Here is a 22,757-nt window from a genome sequence, read left to right as displayed (position 1 = left end):
ATGTGTCCTATTCAATACATTTTTATATCTGCTTTTCTAGCTGCTAGATCTGGCTTGTCTTTCTCTCATGAACACTGCATGTAAAATAAGCAGGGTATCTAAAATTTGCTACTGCATGGCAGTTAAGAAGTGTCATTAATTTGGGTAACTTTCTTAGCAAAGATGCAGAATTGCTCTATATTTTGCTCTGTTACCAGCCTTCTTCCTCTCAAGTCTTTGACAGCCTAGAATGGTATTTTCAAATGCATAAATAAGGATGATATCTCACTGAAGGCCAAAGGAGCTGGAGTGTCTGCTTCACAGATTGTTTGTACACATTGTCCTCAAACTTGCTCCTACTCAAGTATAATTGAGTGCATAATTCACCATCAGTACAAATAAACTATATAAAAAGCCAGTGAGGGCAATGACTTCTAGTGGCATAAAGAGTCTAGGATGTCAAGAAGGGTGCTAACCTATCTTAAGAAGGGTTAGACCTGGAAGACAGAAGCCTGAATTACCTTGTGATTGTGAAGTACTTGGCTGTAGCCAACTGATACCTACCTCACAAACACCTAAACCCCTCATTGTAATTCATTATTTCTTTAAATGATAGTTGAGAATTTGGGTTTTTCCTCTGTCCCTATTCCTATGTCAACTACTACTTGGGAAATCTTTCCGTAAACTCAACTGCTTTACACAGTATGACTGTCTCCATCTATTTTATTTCATTTTGCTTGTAGGCAGCTCCGTTCATGGCAAATTATTAACTAGTTTTAAGAACCACCCTAAAAGCACATAATTAACCTGTTTTTCCCTTTCTCCCAATTTTATTCCTCATTTTAAAAGCACACTTACTTGAAAATTTTAGGAACTAAACATCAATTTATAATTAATCCTATTAGGTTCATACAATAACATGACCTGTCCAGACACTTTATTACTGATTAATGTATCGCATTAGTTGATAAGTATCATACGCTTCACAAGTTAGTTAAAAAAAACCCAAACAAACAAAAAACCAGCAAAAAACCCAAACAAAAAACCCCACCTAAACCACTCTATGCCATTCTCAAAACCAACTCTTAAATTTAAATACCCATTTTACATTTCAACAGCTAGGATTGCTACAGTCATTGGCCAAATATTTTATGAAGGTTTGTACATGATGACTTACTAGTGAAAACCAACTAGTGAAAAGTTAGGCAAATCTAACATAACTTCTAGTTCTGCCTGTCTTCAGTATCACATATATAGCTCTTGCAATATACACATCCTTTTCCTGTCCTCCGATTTATCTTCAAGTCCATTTGTCACATATTTAGAGTATATTTTTAAAACAGTTTAATAACTACCCCCATCCCTTTATTTTAATTAAGGTGGGTCATCTCATATGCATTTTCTTATTAAAAAAAAAAATTATAGAAAGTAAAATTAAAAAACCCTAATCATTGGTTTACAGGCATTTTGGCCAACAACATTTCTTGACTTTCTAGGTGTCATGGTTTAACCCCAGCCAGCAACTAAGCACCACACAGCTGCTCGCTCACTCCCCCCCCCCACCAGTGGGATGGGGGAGAGAATTGGAATGGTAAAAGGGAGAAAATTCTTGGGTTGAGATAAGAATGGTTTAATAATTGAAGTAAAATGAAACAGAATAGTAGTAATAACAATAACAATAATAATAATAAAATACAATAATAATACACAAAGCAAGTGATACACTTGCTCACCACCTGCCAACTGATGCCCAGCCTGTCCCTGAGCAGCGATCACCACCCCCTGGCCAACTCCCCCAGTTTATATCCTGAGCATGACGTCATATGCTATGGAATCGCCCTTTGGCCAGTCTGGGTCAGCTGTCCTGGCTGTGCTCCCTCCCAGCTTCTTGTGCACCTGGCAGAGCATGGGAAGCTGAAAAGTCCTTGACTAGTGTAAGCACTATTTAGCAACAACTAAAATATCAGTGTGTTATCAACATTATTGTCATACTAAATCCAAAACACAGCACTATTACCAGCTACTAGGAAGAAAATTAACTCTATCCCAGCTGAAACCAGGACACTAGGACAACTCAAATTTGCTACAGGAATAAAATATTTTTTCTTTAATAAAAATCACTAATTAAAATACCCTCAAAACCTGACTTAAATTTTATACTACCAATTTAACCTGTTTGATTCTTAAGTCTTTGCTTTAAAAAATAGGGAAATGATAGGCCAATCAATGTTTTATTAGCACAGATTTTTTTTTTTCCCCAAGATGAATATAAAACTTAAATTGGCTTCCAGATCATTTTCATACATTTACTCAATATCCCCACTCTGCTAGATTTCCTTTCTGATTTGTAATTTGATTATATCCTTTTATTGAATAAAACTTTGAGGACATATGTGGTCCCTTTTCAGAGTACAACAGGGCTCTGTGCTTGGCTCACTTTGCTATGCGTTAAATGGAATGAACACAAAACCCACAGATCACCTGGACAGTCTCAGCACCTCAATTTCCAATGTACTTTACAGTGCACAGAAACATACCTATGCAATAGATAATCCTGGGGCACACCTCGATTTGGAACAGCCTTGAACTTGAGTGAACTCTGGCTTTTTTGAAATGTCCCTTCATAAACAAGATGCACACAAGTACTTCTGTGCAGTAATGAAGAGGAGGCATAAACAATATTTGATTTTACTGAGTTAAAGCCATAGTGTATGTTGAGAATGATGATGAAACGCTTGGTTTTCCAACTATAATCATCTCAGAGTCCCGAACAACAGCTATAACATGAAAACTTTTTAAAATAAGTAGATCTGAATAACTTGCACGAGTTTTAGAACAGCTGGCCAAAGCTTGCTCCAAGTAGTCAAGAAGTCTTACAACACTGAGGAAGTTCCAGAAGATAATTTTGTGCCAATACTAAAAAAAAGGGTAAACAAAATGACCCTACCACGTCTCCACTCTCAAAAGGCATAAATCAAGTTCCAAGAGCTAGAGAATTCAAGTGAGATGAAATTAATGATGATCAATGCGGATTTTACAAAAAATGCAACTTATCAAAATAGACAAAGCATTTGACTGAGTTTTGCATGCCATTATTTTTAGGAAATGAAGCAACACAAAGAAAGTATTAGTTAAGTTAGTTACATTAGTCTCCAGATGCAGTTATAAACAGGAAATTGTCATTGGGAAGATATGTTTCTAATGTATTCCAGCAGGATTTATTTCTTAAGCATGACATTATTGAACAATGACCAGGAGGAAAATAATTGCTGATAAAATCTGCAGGCAGAAAAAATAAGAGGAAAAAATGCGGAGAAAAGTAACTAATGATCTGAAATCTAAAATCATTACAGAGGAAGCCTGCAGATCACGAAGGCTGATGGAGGGGCAAGTAATACAGAGAATACCTCATCAACCAGAACACCACAGACTGCCTGTATGCAAACAAACCACATCTGTTGCAATACCAATTTTGCAAAACATACATGTAGGAACAAACTTACTTTCTTGGGAGACTACCCTGTGAAGATGGAATGAAGAAAGTCTTGATGTCATGGTAGACTTTCTGCTAATTGTGGACTCTTTTCATGCAGCTACGATTGGGAAGATTAATGCAATCCTTGGATATTTCAAAAAGATCCTTAACAACAACGGCTGCGCTGCATCAGCTGCTTGTGAGAAACTACTCAAATTTTATGTTCTGAGGTTTTCAAATGCAGAAGGATGTTGACAAAATGGAGAAAGATCACAGGAAATTTGCAAAAGTTAGCAGAGGACTGCAAACCCACTTTATAAGAAACTCCACCAAATGAGAAACAAGCTAATGGCGAAAGAAAAAAAAACAAAAGAATGTCTTCAACGCAGACATCCAGAGAGACAAACAAGCTTTTTAATCAAAGGTTCACTGAGATACAGTGACTGAAAAGTAGACGTAGATAAATTCAGAAAATCTGGTGCAGTTACTTTCTTAATGCTTTTCCTGCCCGCTCCCTGTTCTGTGTAATAACAGATAACATACAGATACTGATCAGTAATTTCTTTTCTATCTGACCTTCTCTAGAAAGCTAAGTTCAGCCACCTCCCAAACTTGTGCAGGGTTTGAACAACAGATCCTAACACTTAGTCAATTATCCAGCCAATTTGCTTTTTTTTCTTCTGTTTTTTCTCCTCATTCCTTCTACCTAAAGAGGACCCTGAGGGACCTCTGGACAGGGGAGATTTACAAACATTATTTTCTCCTTTCAGCACACATTTGAAACAAAGTAATATCTGTAGCTCACACAGTAACAAGATTATTTAAGAGGGTAAAAATCTGTAGCCTCCCATTGGCATCAAAATAGACAATGATATAAAATTATAATGAATCACAGCATGGCTTGGGAAGAGATACAATGGGCCAAATTCTTAAGCTGTTAGTTTATACATATATTGTTCTCAGGCAAGACACCCAGATTTGGCCCAATAATAATATGAGCAGCTCAGTGGGATGGGCTAGCTTTTCCTTAACTGCTTTGGAATTAACAACATATTTTCCTTGAATCTTTTAGGGAAAGCAACAGATACAAATAAAACTATTTCCTATGGTTTAATTTAGCTTTAAAAATAAAGAAGAAAAAACTTCCATATATCTTGTCTTTTATTACAGTAGCAGGGAAAATTGCAAACTTTGAGACTCTTATTAAAATTACATTTGAAATGCTTATGCATCAAGTCTTAGCAAACTGTAATCAGAGCGTTAATCAGCAAAAATAACATGAGGAAAAAAAAGAAATCATGTTTTAAAAACGGCCAGAAGCTTTAGTTAAAGAAATAATAGTTAAAACAAATTCTATCAAAATCAATTTAAGCTATGCATATCAAAACTATGTGCTTTTATTTAATATTTACACCTTACTACACAATTCAAGAGTTTATTGAAAAAACTCGAAACAAAGGTAGACGTTTCTGTGATTTGGGTGCTACTTTTCAGCCCACGGAATAGAGGTTCAGCTCCTTCATTTTATACAGGCTTCCAGTGAGATATCAGACATTGCACTTCATGTGCACACCTTAAAAGATGTGTGAGGCCGACGTAGTTGTCTAAGCTGAGACACGGCTTTATACCTGGCTTTGAGAAGATGCTTTTCCTGTTTTCTCATAACAACATTCATTATAAAGAAAGATGCCTGAAAAAAAAAAATAGGCCCTATTTCTTTTGCAGTGACTACATATCATCTTTTTGGTCATATTATGGTCCAAACTCTCATGCAAGTTTATGTGGGTATAATGAAATTATGATCTCTGAAAAATAGCTGTCAAGAAGAAGAACAGGATGAAAAGGCCACAAATATAACAACTTGAACGTCTCAATAATCAGTCGGGTAGGGAAAAAGCTGTCTCAGAAATCCATTTCTATGGAATATGTTGTATTTTATTTTCCAAACACACACTGGACTGAGAGGAAGGCTATTGATCTATTAACCACAGCATAGAAGACAATGCAGTATAGTCTTTCCATCTTGCTCCCTGAAGGTTTTGTTTCGGGTTGGGGGGGGGGGGGGGTGTTACTGTTTCTTTTGTTGTTGTTGTTTTGGGGTTTTTTTGGTTGTTATTGAGTTTGGTGGTGTGGGGTTTTGGGGGTTTGTTGGCTTTTTTTGGTGGCAGTTTTTTGGTTAGGGTTGTTTCGTTTGGTTGGGTTTTGTTTGGTTGGTTTGTTTTGGTTTGTTTTTTTGAGAGGGTAAACAGGTATTCTCTTCTTCAACTCTTCTCATCTGATCTGCTTTGGTCTTTAGGCTGTCCCTGGCTGGTCCCGACCACATATTCTGCTTTCTCCAGTACTTCAAAGGGAACAAACATGGCTGTAAGGCTTGACTGGAAGCCTCTTTATCCCAATATTAAAAGATTTTCTGTACTCCACCCTCCTCTGGCCTTTGAACAACAAATGAAACCTAGCTTTACCAGAAAAGGGTGCTCAGAACAATGTCCATTGATGGTCCATTAACGGCAGCAGCAGGACAGCATCACATCATGTGTGGTGGTGTGTGAAAGAGCACTCCACTTCGTGTATCCTTAAGGGTCAAGGAGCTGATGAAGAATATTTCAAGTGGCTTCAGAGTGCTTAATTCTATTTACATTATCTCTGGTCATGTCCACTTACAGAAGAAAAGAGGAGGACAAAAGGAGACTGAGTTGGAAGTTGGGTAAGAGAATAGCCTTAAGTTTGGTCCTCACAAAAACATCCCTTTGAAGACTGTAAAAGGAACAGCTCAAAACTCAAGTCTTTAACTTCTGGTTTCTCCCTAACACCCCTCGATGCTGTTTTCTTACTAGTGGTCTGGTTATGTTGCCCTTTCCATCTGTTATGCTGCCCTTTCCACCTGTTCGCATCTCTGGCAACCCTTCAAGCACTTTTTGAGAAGGACCAAATTCATTCCTACAGTCTGATTTAGAAGTTATATCCTTCCTTAAGCAAGGAAAGTGCTTATTTTAAAAAATAAAGTTTGATTTGACAACATTTACACATTTGAATAATGCAGGCATTTTCTGATACAACATCTTGGTACCATTTTTCCTTAGTTTTTATTTCATTCTAGAAATGTTTGACTAGAAAACTGGAAGGAAAAAAATTGTTTGTAACAAACTGTGAGAACAGACCACCATATCTTAGAAATAAAAATACACACTGAAAGAAGAAAGTGGCCAACTTTCTTCTTTCTCCTGCAGTACAGCCCCAAGAAATTTGAAACCACAAGGGGAAACCCCAACTAGATAAAAACTCTGGACAACCCTCTAGAAAAATTAAATATAGATGCTTGAAACAACTGTATATTAAAATTGCAACTGACCCAGCAAAATTATCAAGTGTTTAGAAAATGTAGCAGTAGTATTTGGGATAAATCAAGCACAAAGATGCATCAGGAAAAATTTCCGCCTCGTTATTGTATTTTACTGTAGAACATCAGCTCCACCTGCTGGTAAAAGTAAGTTCCTGAGTGGCGTGCCACAGTTTTCCACAAACCTATGTTTTGGAAGCAGAGAGTCTTCGTGCTGTGAGTTAAGAGCTTTTGATTTAAAGTAGTAAAGAGTTTATGTCAAATGTCTATTCTGACATAGTTTGACGACATGATGGCTTAAGAAAAATAGTTTACAGTGACAGTATTTCATGGTCTATATATCACTGAAAGCACACGACTTCAAAAGGTTATTAGTGCGAAAGCACACGACTTCAAAAGGTTATTAGTGCGATGCACGCCAGTTGTAAAAATAGCTCCAAATATTAAGAAAGAGTCAGCTGTTTTCCTGCTACCCATTAATTTTCATTAAAAACAAATGGTGATTAATAACATTGTGATTAAAACCAAATTCATATAATTAAAAAAATATAAATATAGCATCACAAGCTACACATCTTTTAAAAACTGTTCTACTCCAAAAACCACTATATATGTTTTCCTTCAATATAAGACATTAGTTTTCAAGCTGTTTTCACTTGTTTAAAAATTTTTAATTAATGTTTTCTAAAAACAAGCTAGAGATGTGTGGTTAATAATAAAATCCAGTACCTCTAGGCTTCTCTTCAAAGAATTCAGATGCAGAACATAAATCAATGTTGAAATGAGTATTCAATTAATTGAGGATTGTTTCAAACATAAAACCTCTTTATTGCTCTCTGAATTCTGTTCCAAGATTTTCCAACTCTTTCCAAAAGTTGTCTTTAATTACTTCGTGAGTTTTCTAATAAACTGTGATTATATAGGATTCCATGTAACATTTGACATCTAAACTCCAAACTTCCAAGCTTGAAGAAAATAGCGTAACTCTAGCAGCAACGATTCAGACATGTATCTTCAAGGCGGTATATTTAGGGAACACATGTAAAAAGTTAGAACAGAAATCTACATACTCCCATGACACCGGAAGAATATGCGAAAAAATTCTACTTTTCAATTTTAGTGCTAGGCTGACAAATGTTTTTTTCCCCAAGAAAAGAAAACAGTTCTGGCTCTTCCAACACTTCAGTGAACAGTTATTTGAAATCCTTTTTGGACCTGCTTTCACAGCAAACTATTTTAAGGTACCAAATCATACAATCCAACCCACCAAAAGCTTCCAGTGATCAGTGAGAGCCCAGGTTAGCCTGGAGTTCCACCAGTGAGAGAGAGACACTTAGCAGCTGCTTTACGTAGGAGGAGTCTGATAAAGCATCATTAAAATAGAATCAAAACTTCTCCATAAGAGGATATTATCTTGACAGATTTCTGCACAGAATTAACTTTGCTCAGGGTAGTGGAATTTTATAAACACAAATCATCTAACACAACAGGCTTCACTTCAGTATTATCCGTAAATTGTACAAGGAGTACACAAAACCATATTTTTTGTTTCCACTGGTAGCATGCTGCAATGGTTACAAAATGGTATACTTACATTAGCCTAAAAGATTTGAAAACAACTAGGCAATAATGTCTCTGACGAACTGCAGCAGAGTAAATCTTTTTGGCATAAAACGATCTAAGAATTGACTAAACTAATCTTTAAAGGCAGCTGTATTATTTTGGTAGAGCAAAAATAATGGCAAAGAACTTCTGTTTCAATACCTTAACACATTTACTAAACAATCTTGTAAAGATAGCTTTTTCAAGGGAAACCTCAATCTTAAAAGCTGAGCTACATGAATAGTGCTTCATTTCTTCTTCCTTCCTTCCTTTTTTCTGTTATAGTAATAACACAGAATCAAGTTTTTCAATATTGATTCCCCAAATTTTCTCTCCGTTTCTGAGGAACTTCTGTTTAAATGAATACTGAAAACCCTACAAAAAGTTATGGAAAGTACAATAGTAGGCAGAACAATTTTTACATCTAAATAAATTAATGCTCCAATAGCTCCAAGCAGCTAAGCATGAAACAGTGCAATTCCCCTGCAATGTGAGTTAGCAGACAAATCAGATCAGCATTCCCTGCCACAATTCATGGCATCTGAAGAGCTTTAAGCATATTAGCTATCAAGTCACAGCCATGTTATCAGTTAGCAACCCTCAACATGTCAATAACTAGCAAGTGATAATACATTAAGGCTAAACCCAAAGAACGTTAGCATACCACGAACACACTTAATTTTCCTGTCTCTCTTTGGTCATTGCACTAGGATGCTTTCCAATTGTCTACCAAGTCCCTCAGTACTCAAGAACATATAACCAAGAAGAAATCATAAATGTCTGATTGTGTTTGTCTGCACAGATCTTTTCCAACAAAACATGAAGACCTGGAGGACAAGGCAGTAACGTCTCTTGTCATAAACAGTTTTATATTGGTTTGCAAACCCTATTCTTTCACTACAGCTCTATTTCCAGATATATCACCAATTATCACAGCTAGAGGGTGAAAAGCATTCATGCCAGTGTCACAAACCTTCACCTCCAGTCTAACAGTTTACATGGATCAGACCCGTTAGCTTTAGATGAAGAGCAGTCAGGGACAGCCAGTACCCATGGAGCTATCACAGCCCATTTACGGTGTGGTTTGACATTCTTACTCCTGTTCTCTGGCACCAACAGATTACCTTAAGTGTGTGGGTCCTTTGTGTTTTGCATCTCACCTAACTGGGGCTCATAGGAAGCACTGCACAGCCCAGAGAAATGTGGGACAAGCATTGCTGAAGTCACTAGTTATTTGGTCAAGGAAGAGTTCATTTTCTTAAAATTCTCTGACAACACATTTGGAGTGCCATAATTAGAGGCATTCAATAGCCATAAAGTCAGGATGGCAGCTAAAACAACCTGTTGCTACCTAAGTTAGGATTAATGAAGCCCTAAAGTTTCCAAAAAACAGTCATGACACATTAAGATACACAAACTTTGACCTATCAATATTTCTGTAATCTAGGAGACAACTAAATGTATGTACAGCAGAACATCCGATAATACGGACATAATAGGGAAGTGCCTACACACCAGTGAAGAGATTAGTACAAGTAACTGCTTCTAGAACCAATGAATTTACCTAGAAACACTTACAAAGCGTGTTATCTGTGAAAACACATTAAGAATACGTTCCATTTATATTTCATTAAAAAAAGCTTTCTTACCTTTAATTTTCTAACAGCATCTCTTACAACTTCTGTGCCTTTGGGCTGCTCCACTTCCGTACTGCCAAGAAACTGAAAAGAGTGTGATTTGTGAGAAATAAGTTATGCATTGAAAGGCCTAATTGACTCACGTAATCTTATTTTCCAATTATTTCCAAATAACATCTTGGAAAGAAAATCGTTTCAATAGTTGATAAATAACAAACCTTCATACAGCTATTCCTAATCAAGAGAATAACTAGAATTAAATTCTAATTAGACAAATATAAGAGTTCTCAAAAGCAGCACTTTTAAAAACCATTTTATTTCTCTCGATCCTATACAAGTCTGTAAATTAGAGGTTAAGTACCTTTTTCCACTGGCAAATTGTCATTTTGGTAATATCATCTCTTTTGGAAAATAATTAAAAAATGAAAAAAATTACTGATGTAAGATACTTCCCATGAATCAACATGAGCCAATGGGTTTGAACTATATTACTAAAACTTTCATATGGTGATGCAAGGTAAATTAAGAAGGTCCGATTTTGCTCTCAGAGCTGCATGGTACAGTGATTTCATAGATTTAAAAGAACTAGGCTCCAACTTACGTAAAAACAAGGCTCATATTCAAAGAATTTCTACTAGAGATCATATTTTTACCAAGTAAGGTTTTAAATGAAAACCAAACATATACCTGTTAATATACAAAGCATGATACTTCAAAGGGACCTTACCATTTCTTTATTTGTACACTGAAATGCCTTTACATTCTTCTGTAGAGTTTTGCTTGCCTTCTACTATACTGTTACGAAAGGTACAATAATCCTGCCCGAACCGCATCTGTGTAATAATTTAATTAATTGTGAATTGCCTGATTTTCACATTGAGGTACAGTTGATTTAAGTCACACCATGTACCTGTATATGCCAAAATAATACTAGCAAGGAAGAACCACCCCCCTTTTTTCTCTAAATACACAATTTTCTGTGTAACATGATGCATAGAGGTATGTGTAATTTTTAAGTTTAAGCAGTTTCAAAAGGAACTTAAATTTGCCAAGCTACAGATGCTTTCAACATAGTAACTGTGAAGTTTTTAATTTTATTAAAACTTCAAAACACGTTTACGCTCTACCAATAATTAAGTCTCATTAGAAATTTGCTACTGACTCTGAAATATGATGTGCCATCTTGAATACAATAGTGTGTAAATCAAAACACCATGCACATCTGCTGTCAATATTCTCTACTATTACAATTCTCCAGCTAGGAGACTAAGGTTTTGTAATAAGAAAGCAGAAACCTCCATTATTGATTTGTTGTCTTTCATGCAACATCTCCGATGACTTTAAATAGAGGATGTGTTCTTCCCTGGAAAAGTGACAGTTGGAGAAAATGCATATAGAGAAACAAGAATGATTCTTGGACATTATGGATACTGCATGTGACAGAGCCAGAAAGAGAAAGGTGGGTGAATGTGTGTGAGCAAATGTGAATTAAAAAAAAAGGTAACCACAAGCTTGAATGGACAGGAAAGAAAGTAGATAAGGACAGATGAGAATCTAAGAGGAATACTAATAATACCAGATATCTGTACACAAGCATATTTATACACCACAGACTTGGCTTGCTGTAAAGGCCTGCTGCTCACAAGAGCAGGCCCTGGTACATTATATACAGTACAGGAATCCTGCATAAACACACGAAATGACAGCTGCAAGTGTGGACGAGGCGCACGGAACAGAGAACGCAGGTCACTGCTGCCCACGGTGAAGTGGAAGACGGCTGAGCACACTTCATCCACATGTGCTTCCTAGTATTTGTGTAGTTTTGAAACTGGTAGTTCCAGAGGCATTATCAATGTAAGCAGCCTAGTACTTCTTGATATACATTTAGGGCCAGGCTGTGGGTAGAATTGTGTCAAGTACACTTCGAGATGCCCTGTGGTAAGCTGCCTCGCCTGCAGCCACTTCTCCAGAAGGGCATAGGGCTGCCCTAAGTTTCTTACTTGCTTACTTCCATCCAGATGACTGAAAGCTAAGATAGGAAAAGATATCTCAAAAGCAAGTCATTTCCCCTCCCCTTCCCTCTCAGCTATCTTCCTCTGATTCAAAGTCCAAGAAAAATGAAGGTATCTTCACTGTATTCAATAAATCCAAGCAGCAGACCAATCTTTCCATGAACAATAACTTCCATAAATACTGTTTTCCCAGGGGCTTGCACCTCCTGCTAATTCACATTACTGCCTTATAAGCACCAAATTAAGCTTCTGCCACAGCTGGGGCATCTGTTAAATTTCACTGAATTTGTAAGCCCATAGTAATGTTCGCCAAATTAGAAATTACCATTTCTGATCATGGAAGGAAAGGAGAAGCAGACATCTAAACGGAAAGCTAAACTGCTGAAAGCAGAGGTTTAAATGACTGACAAACCTGAAGAAACACACACAAATTGGGTTTGCTCAACAAGTTACAAAAGAAATAAACAACCAAGACCCAAAGTATATGGAAACATCAAGAGCATTATATCAATATTTATGGAACATAACTTTACTGTGTTCAGCTCCGGGGCCCCCAACATAAGAAGGACATGGACCTGTTGGAGCGAGTCCAGAGAAGGGCCATGAAGATGACCAGAGGGCTGGAGCACCTCTCCTATGAAGACAGGCTGAGAGAGTTGGGGTTGTTCAGCCTGGAGAAGAGAAGGCTCTTGGGGAGACTTTATAGAAGCCTTCCAGTACCTGAAGGGGGCCTACAAGAAAGCTGGAGAGGGACTTTTTACAAGGGAGCATAGTGACAGGACAAGGGATAATGGCTACAAACTGAAAGAGGGTAGATTTAGATTAGCTGTAAGGAAGAAATTCTTCACCATGAGGGTGGTGAGGCACTGGAACAGGCTGCCCAGAGAGGCTGTGGATGCCCCGTCCCTGGAAATCTTCAAGGCCAGGCTGGATAGGGCTTTGAAGAACCTGGTCTAGTGGAAGGTGTCTCTGCCCATGGCAGGTGTGTTGGAACTAGATGATCTTTAAGGTCCCTTCCAACTCAAACCGTCCTATGATTCTATGATTAACCAATCAGAATTCCACCAGTCATTCGCAATGTGCTGCCTTCCAGATGAGTATCAGTTTTGATATTAAGCATCACTACTGAAATTTTTACTGCTCTCCAAAGTTTTGAGCTGGATGTGGAATTAGAGCTTATGCTTAATAAACTATTCAGCGTAGGAAAATATAGTAAGATGCATTTAATCCAGAAATACAAAGAAGATTTGTAGCTTAAGTGTTAATATTAATCAGAGATGACGAGACCATGCCAAGGGTTGCATTATTTGGATCTGATATATATTTGTTTGTATCTCTGTTAACTGCAGTTCTATTTTTTTTATTAAGGTAAGTTCAAATTTTAGTTATAACTGCTCACACATTTCATGCCTGACCTTCATAAGCTTTCTCATTTAATTTATTTATTTCTTTTTGGTAAGAGAGTAAAAAAGAGAAAAACAGCAATTAACAGCAAATAGTCTGAATATTTGTATTAACTAAACTGATCTATTTTGGGGCAAAATATTAACAATTTCAAATCAAGACAAGTTATTTTCCAATTATAACAAAGGAATGACTACGCAATATTGGTTTAACATATTGCTAATGTATTAACTGGAGGCTTTTTATTGCTTGCTTTTTCATCTGTTCTGTACCTTTTCTGTGTGGTCTGCCCTATCATTGTATTTTGTTTAATATTAGGTACCAATTAGTATGGCATTACTTGTAGTAGTTAAGCTAAGCAAACACACATATATTTGCAAAACTGAGACTTCAGATGACAAGCTCAATGTGATGAAGGCCTCTGTGTTTGTATAATCCCTAACAATGGATGCGCTGCCACCTCCGGGACTTCTAAAGTAAATAACTAACAACTAATTCACCATCCTCATGAAATGGGGACGCGGCCATTTCGTTATGTTTTTTTCAGCAGATTTTTCTCATCAAATCTCACACAAACACAGAGAACAAATATTTGTTATATCAGGAATTCAGTACAGCTGTGGCATGAATAGTATAAATATTCATTGTGGAAGAGTTTCTGCAACAAAAATTTCAAAGCAAAATTGGTAAATATGAAACTTCCCTTTTGAAGATCAGGCTCCTTTAGAAAGCAATACTGATGCAAAATTCTAGACGGGAACTTTAAAAGTCAGCAATTGCTTTAGTCACTTCAGGTTCCCTCCTGCTGCTATGGCCCTCTTGCAGACCCAGCTGACCAACAACAACAACAACATGAAATATAACTGTTCCTGGCAGTCAAGCTAATACAACTCCCATGCTTAATTTAATTGCAGAACATGGAAACAGAATATAATGTAGCAGTTCCCCTTCAGATCACTCAGTATTAATCCTATATGCAATTTACTAAATGCATTAATTTCTTAAGTTTTCATGAACATAAAATACCTAATACAGATTAAAAATGTTTACATGTGAGTGTTATATGTATTTACAGTTTGCAACTAGTAAAAGGGTTATTCTTGAAGTTGGTGTACTTCATGCATAATAAGCCAATTCAAAAAAAATGTTCAATAAGTTAGGCATGCCACTAGACTCATCTTTTTAAATATTTATGTATTGTTATTTTAATGCTAAGGAGATGTTCACCAGAATCATACTGAGTTTCAGTTGGATGCTTTAAGAAGTTCAAAGAGGATGACATTTAGTATTTTGTATAACATAAAGCAAGCTAAGGTAATTTTTTCCCTATATAAATTACTACACATTTTTCATTGCAGTCTGCCATTCTTCCAAACACATTACCTACAAAACTGATGAAAGGCAATTTTTCTAATATATTACTTATTCTGATCTCACTTGTAGCTGCCTGTAATCAGAAATAACTTTTATGTGGTCAATGGATTTTATCAGTCAAATCAGTTTAACTGTTCCTTTAAAGTATATTAAGGCTTGTTCTTCCCTCACTGATGTTTGTCATTAAGAAAGTGAGATGTTGACCAGCCATACACAAGACAAACACCTCAGATCAAACTGTTTATAAACTAATATTAGCAGACAACCAGATGTGCTCGCTCCACATGCAAAGATTTGCAAGATAGTACAGCTGCGGAGATTTAACAGACACTATTTCATCGTATTAGAAGCAACAGAAATTTTATCATTGGCAGCAACTGGGAGAATAATTTAGCCATGTAACAGCCAGGAGGACTGTCTTACACAACAAACTAGTAAACAGACCCTTTGTGGGGAATACCTCTGCCTTCAGAATATAGTTGAAATGAAAATTTTCCTAGGCATTTAACTTGGTCAAGACATGTTTTGGTCTAATTCCATAGTGAAATTATTAAAAATGCTTTCATAGTTGTACTTTGGCTGAAGAAACTATTAAAATAAGAGAAAAGGTATGTCTTTTTTAATTTTATTTTGCTGGCTCAATTAAAAGTCAATTCAAATGCAGGGCAACTTCAGGCATTCAGAATCCTTTACAGTTCTGACAAATCTATTGCTGTTATCACATGCCCAATAGCTATCAGTAAGTTCAGGTGAATTGTTAGGGTTAACAGTTCACTTTTTTCCCTTGCCATTAACAAGACACTCTTCAGTAATTCTTCCCCCTGTCAACTAACATTTTGACCCTCAACATTCTACCTTTTTTACATGCAAAGTATATCCAGCTGCTTTTCTTCAAAACTTAGGGGGAATACAAAAATCCCTATCCATCCTTCAGAAAAGTTAGTTTTACCAGGGTCAAAAAAAAAAATCATTAAACTTAAAACTTGACTAGGAAATCATTTTAGGTGCGCTTTTGAATATTTAACGTAGACTTCCACTCTTCCAGTAGAGAGCAGTGTAGGATATTTTAATAATAAAGCAACATCTGTTTTCTTTTGTCATCACATTTCAATCTTCAAAAAACCCCAGTCTTTCATAGTGCCATGTTTCTTTATTACTCTGAAATCCCTGAACATTAAAAGTTCTCTATTATGCAGATTTAAATGCAATTATATGAAAAAAGTACTTACCAAACTCATACAATAAAGAAAGGAAAAAAGCAATGCAAAATTACTGGATACCTGCTGCCAAAATTTGACAAATTAGCTCCTTCTACAGCAGAAATTGAAGGGATGTTGATTTACTGATGAAAGGAAGACAAATGTAGCCACATTCTGGTAACATCAAAATGACAGTATATAATATAAAAATAGAATGAAAGAGGGGTGGGACCAGTTTTGAAGCTATGCAGAAAACAGAAGAACAAATGTCTAAGCTGTTAATAACTTCCTAAGACACAAGCAGGTTTTGTTCAGCCTTGCATACATGGGTCTTCTCTGCCAATTAAACAGCAGAAGTACAATATGGGCTATAAAATACGCACCTCCTTCTATTTGGGGTCCTTCTCTTTCCCCACTCTACAGTCCAGTTCCCCAGCCGTAACAGCTTCCTTGGTTCTCTGCCAATCCATGTTTTTGCCAGAGTACATAAATGTTTGGATTTTTCCCTTTTGGGAAGCACTTCTCTAGCAACACCTTAAAAACAACTGCCTCTCCCAGGGATGATTGCTGCTCAAATGAGAGCAGAAATCAAACTCACCGTACAAGAGAGAAAAGTGCCACAGACATCAGCACATTCCCTGAATATCCCCGGCTTGTCTGACATGTAATGTTCTGCAGAAATGGTGACTCTGACACAGGAAAAACATTCTACACATTTTTCTGAGGGAGTGTTGGAGTACTATTTGCAAAAAAGGAAGGAATGCATAATAAAAAATATAAGGAAAGAAAAAAGTGGAAATCTTCTAATGGAAATCAAATATTACCAGGTATTTTATCCATCAGTAGAACTAGGACAAATGCATGTGAGAAAAAACAGAGGTGAAAGCATTTACAGTAATTAAGATATAAAGAAAGAAAAAAATCTATTTGATAAGCTGTTGAAATGTTGCGGGAGGGGAAGAGCACATTAGAGAAAGAACCATAAAATAATTAGGTAACCGTTAACAAAAGAATCTTCCAGATGCAGTGATGTAAAAAACATGTTGTGCTTAATTTTAAGCAACCTCTCAATAAACTCTGCTAGTTTAATTTGTACTTTCTTCTGTCCTCTAGAAGGGTAATAACTAAGAACTCTTCACCATCAAATGTGTAAGCAATCACCTCAGTCTTTAAATTTGGTGCTATGACTAAATAATAAAGAACATAATTTGGTAACTAAAGCTTAACATGTCTTTGAACAGTTGATGGACATAGACAATGTAGACATTTCCTTGGAGCAGTACACCTCACCAGGCTCTGGATGTGATTCTTGCCAGGAACCTGAATATCTGGAAGCAGGAATATCTAGAAATATTCTGGTAAAGATGCCTGAGAAACTGAGGACATATGGCGGTCCTAATCCTGCCTACACCTGTCTTCTAACCCATGTTTAGATTTGATGAAAAGAGAAATTATATAGCTGCTCATCAGGAAGAAACCAGAAGTGTGGTCCAAGTAAGCTAAATCTAGCTTGGTGTAATTTTAAAGGCAAAAGAACGCGAATACTTATACCAGGTCATATTCTTCCTCAAGTCCCACTGCGTTTTAATCCACAGCCAGATAGGAAAAAACTAAAGGGCACAGAACAAGTAGAATACAATAACAGTATACATTTATATTAACATAAGCAGTTTGCTTATAAGCAGAACTTCAGGAGAATTTAGGACACGCCTTATAAATGATCAAATCTTAGACCTTCTCCAGAGAGATCAGTGTGTTCATATGCTAACGGGGCTATCAACAAGGACATATTTAAAATTAAATCAGATTGCAACACAGCTACCAAAGCTGTTCTCTGCATAAAACCGTCTAATCCTAAAGGTAAAACAATGTTAAGAGATACAGCTAGTACCTCCACAAGGAAGATAAAAGCAGGGTGGAATACAGAAAGAAGGCAGAAAAGGTAAAAAGCTTATCTTGTCAAGACTGTCACTATAGAAAATACCAGTTGTACAAGAAAAAACATTCAGTATTTCCTCAGTCCATCAATCTACACAGCACTTCAGAAGCACATCTCAAACTGTATCATGCCTTGAAGAGCTGTCAGGCTGAATATGAAGATTATAATGGAGCTGGGGTGGTGATGGGGGGGTGTACACTGCTCTCCCATTGCATACACCATTATCAGCCAGCTTACAGCTACCCAGATTTTAGCCACAGGCTGAGAATAAAGACAGCTACATGCAGACTTATTCCACCTCAAACAACTGGATGAAGTAGTAGTAGTTCTTTGGCTCTGCTCTGCAGACTTGTTAGCTAGAGCTAACAGTTCACTGCTGGTCTAAGTGAGCTCTACATTCCCACCCAGTGGAAGCATGGAGGTGGCAGCAGGAGGGTAGTAAGAATATCCCTTAGGGATACTCCAGCTTGAGGCAAAAAATCCTGAAAGCTCAAGTAATTTTTAGAAATTCTTTAAAAGCTTTTGATGTAGAGGTAAAGGGCTTAAAGAGGAAGATTTTAACAGTGCATGATTGACAGTGATGCTAATATTAGTAGTATATCATACTGAAGGCCTGTTTTTCTTTTAAGCCCAGGTTCACTTACCATGGCTGATATATAAACAAAAAAATCAGAGACTATTTGGCATGAAAGAAACAAGGGCAGGGGAAGATTGTAGTGAGAACAAATTTATCACTAGAGAAAAATCATTTCTTATCATATGTTCTCTGGTTGTGATTAGGACACACACATTCTTTTGACAGCATTCTTTCTTCAGGTGTGCTGCGCTGTTCATTACCCTTCACATGCAAGAATCCTGTGCTCAGAGACTGGATAAAATGAAGGAGTAAATTAAAGAACAACATGCTTCCAAACTTTATCCTCTGGGTTTCAATTTAGACACACTCAGTGTTTCCAGTTTTGGCTTTTACAGATTTTTTTTTTTTTTTTTTTTTTTTTGGCAGAAGGATCTGTCAGCTCCTTTTACTGCAACAGGAGATGTCTTCAGGTAATCCAAAGGCGCCATCATCAGGTTATTATAGCTCATTTGCTTCAATACCGAAGTTATTAACACTTAAGACAGAGATTCATCCAACATCAAACAATGGCATCAAATTACTATCTTCTATTTCTCCGCTGCTATTCATCCACTCTGCAGAGCCTCCTGTAGTGTATCATTGTTACTGCCTGGAAGTTTTAGGATAACTAACAAGAGATAACTCAACAAATGAGCATACTGTTGACTAATGTGATCTAGCTTGACCATATTCACGGTCTTTCTGAGTTGCTTCTGACTTGCCTAGAAAATGACTGAGCCATCCAACTACAGGTGCTGAATAACATCCTTGCCAGCTCCTGCAATCCTCTATCATTACTCTCATATTAGTTTAGATTTTATTTAGTCTGTGACCTCCAAGAACCGGCAACTCTAAATTCACTGATGAAACTTAAAATACAGTATCTCTTTATTTCTGTAAGAGTTATCATTATTGAACCAACATTCAGCGAAGGTGTTTATTCAAACAGATTATATATCTGATAACGTGGGTGCACAGGGAAGGATACATTCCCAAGAACCATTCTGCATCCAGACAGGGAAAACAGAACGAATTATCAAACCTGGCACTTCCTTTAGAAAGGTATATTCCAAACATGAAGCCTCTGATGCTCACTCACTGAAGACATATCATACTGCTCGAATACCTCAATTCAGAAGATTTGTATTCCTGACTGGATTGTTCCCACCAAAAAAAAATATTTACTCAACTGAAAAGAGCCCACCTAAAAATAATTCACAGCCACTATTTTAAACATTAACTTTTCAGCTTTAGAAGTGCATAATAACAGAGTAGACAGATTTTTCAGCTTTACAAGTCCATAATTAGACAGTAGACTTAGTTCTGCACCACAGGAATTAGATTCAACTCAAACATCATTTCTTTATGGAAATAGTAAATTCAGACTAAGCCCTCAAATTTACTGAAATACTATTTTTCACCAAGTCCCAGATATTTTCTTAATGTAAGAAATGTCTTAATGTAAGAAAGGGGACATCTAGTTTGCAGGTTTTTTCATAAACCAGATGCCAATACGGTGATTTAATTTATATTAACCATAAAACACAACTTCAACAATTCCTGTATTCCACTCAAATGTATTGAAGTAGCACAAACATCTGTACCTCTACAGACTCTTTTGCATATATCTCAAATGTACTGTCAGAAACTTTAGAACACAGAGACTACCTTCGCCTTAATTCCCACTTAATCTCTGCGGATGCTAGCTAGCAACACTGGCAAGTCTAGAGGGAACTGCACTGCACTGCAGTGTGAAAAAGTGTTTTCATTGTTACTACTTGTATAAACCCACTAGTCTACCCAAACTGAGGTTACAGTTAATTTTCTTCAGCATTCCCATAAAGCTAAAGAACAGAAACCCCCTTTATCCCCTCAAAAAACCCCAATTAGTACAATGCTACAACTAACGGAACAGCAAGATCAAGATCCCAAGTGCAGTATTTTCACAACAACTTTCTTAAGAGTTACCACTATAACACCCTGCACAAGACATGCAAAACTGTTGTCCTAGTTTTTGGCTCTGTTTTGGCCTGCTGTATCAACCCACTGGTTTCCATAATGCCGCTGTTCCTTTAACTATAGCATGTACTGGTCTGCTCTGTATTAGCATTCTGCAAGCTATCTAGCTTTTTTCACAAAATATAGCAAGTTAAAGCTTGAACTCAGTGTTCTCAAGCTCCATCTGTCCTGCTGACTTTTTTCCCCCCCCCTGCTGCAAATATTCAGCCTATCAAACAAAACCTCCCCAAGAACAATGAAAACTAATAAAAACCCTTATGAAGAAACAAGTTATGTTGTCAAGTGTTTGATAACAAAACCAATCTTAGTTCATAAAACTGGCAAAAACATTCTGCTTTACCAGTAAGATGAAGCGTTCTAAAATTTGGAACATTTTGATTAACTCAGAACTTCTTTAATGGAGTGAGACAGCTGAATTAGGGGTGCACCTCTGAACCGCATGAGTAAACAGGTCATGACATCATTCAGAAAGCGGCTGTTCCTTCAAAGAGATATTTCCCAGATGACTTCATTGTTAGGCATGAATCTGAGCGCAGGCTTCAGATTCTTTCTTTCATAACAACATGTACAAGAACAGCCTGGAGTTTCCATGTGCTGTTTTTCAAGGTGGGATTGTGCAATTCTGAGTGTCCAGCTTGCAATAACTTCTTCAGACTGAAGCTGGACACAAAATCATTACAGTCTTCCTCTGTTCAATGTAAATAAACTCTACAAGTTGTAGAAGAAATTGTGATGGATTTTTATGTATATAGTGTATATATTAATAAAGACAAATGGAAAAGTATTGAAGTTACTCTTTTGTACTGGAAAATATTAACAATACCTTATAAAAGCAGAGATACTTTTTCAATTTTGTGAATAAAGTTTATTTTGCTCTAGACTGATTTCAACCTCCTTTGTCCTTGACTAACATGATAATGCTGACCTTGTACTACCACACTCTTTTGCCATAGCAACATGCAATGACATTATAAACACATAAACAGGAATTCCCTGTGGGACAAAAACCAGAAGGAGTCGTCACAGTTAGGAACAAATAGCCTTAGTAACAGGAACAAATAACTGTTGTCCATTAGTCTCAGTTTATTAAAGCCCTTTTCCAGTTTAATGTGAAATATGAAATTGCCTATTCTAAGGACATTGCATCTCTTCTGAATCAGGACTTTTAATACTGTGAGCCTTACTGCACCGTAAATGAGAATAAATGACTTCTGGTTTAATTCTTGATTCATAGAAACACTTAGCTGTCAAACAGAGGACAAGCAGTGCACCAGAAAATAGTTATTCTGGAGAAAGAATCATGGATGTGCAGAGCTAGTGTTTTAGCAGCCTGGAAATTTAATACCACTTTTGGTTGGTAATTTTTTCATAAAACACAAATTTTGAACGTAATCTGGACATTTTCTTTTAAAGTTTTACCACAGAAGATCATCTGCTCTTTAAATTCTAGTATTATAACTACTTTTGTGTGTAGCAAATAATTTACACATTCATTGTATGGGGGAGATAATAGACACCACAGGACAGATACATGTACTGAGGTGTATTAAAGGACAAGAACATGAAGTGTGAACTACCTTGTTGCTTTGTTTTTTGTTTCCTAAACTGGAGAGTTCCTACACTGAGAACCACTATATTTGTAAAAAAAAGAATGAGCCTAACATTTTCCTAGTAAGGCAACTTCAGTGGTGAAATACGCTGAGTCAGCATGTAAGTGTAATCCATAATCACATGGCTAATCTACAAGAACATGCTAAAAGAAATGCCATATTCACATAAATTAATAGCAGTATTTTGATATAAGCGGCCAAGATCTTCTTGGCCTGTGCTTTCTAACTAAAAATGTCATTTTTTTTCTTTGCTCCTAAAAACTACTTCCTAAGCTCCATCTACTACTTTAAATGCATTGTTAAATTTTACACAAATGACACCTGTAGGCATCTTTCTGAGTTACTGTATTCACAGAATACCCTCAGGAATTTTCAGAGAATATTTGACTGGGGTAACCAAGTGAAAATCAGATTGGCTGTCTATCTGTGGAATTTAGAGAGAAGCTCCATGCAGCAGAGAAGAAAAACACAAGGGACAAAGCAGAGTAGTAACTGTGACCCCAAAAACTTCATCATGTTTGAGGTTCTGAGAAAATATCTTTAAATGAAGTGGG

General features: G+C 36.7%; 1 protein-coding gene across 5 annotated transcripts in view; it reads right to left on the bottom strand.

Moving 5' to 3' along the window:
• Positions 1-22,757, bottom strand: part of GULP1 (GULP PTB domain containing engulfment adaptor 1) — a 163,023-nt gene that overhangs the window by 35,548 nt on the left and 104,718 nt on the right. For all 5 annotated transcript variants that reach the window (XM_087732540.1, XM_087732539.1, XM_087732538.1 and 2 more), the window contains one exon: positions 10,043-10,114. In XM_087732540.1, the coding sequence (XP_087588666.1) occupies positions 10,043-10,114 (72 nt within the window). The remainder of the gene's footprint in view (positions 1-10,042; positions 10,115-22,757) is intronic.

This window comes from Nipponia nippon, unplaced genomic scaffold (assembly GCF_047370975.1).
Source record: "Nipponia nippon isolate SJK-2023a ecotype South Korea unplaced genomic scaffold, ASM4737097v1 scaffold_5, whole genome shotgun sequence".
NCBI classification, from domain to species: Eukaryota; Metazoa; Chordata; class Aves; order Pelecaniformes; family Threskiornithidae; genus Nipponia; species Nipponia nippon.
This window is presented reverse-complemented; position numbering and strand designations above follow the sequence as displayed.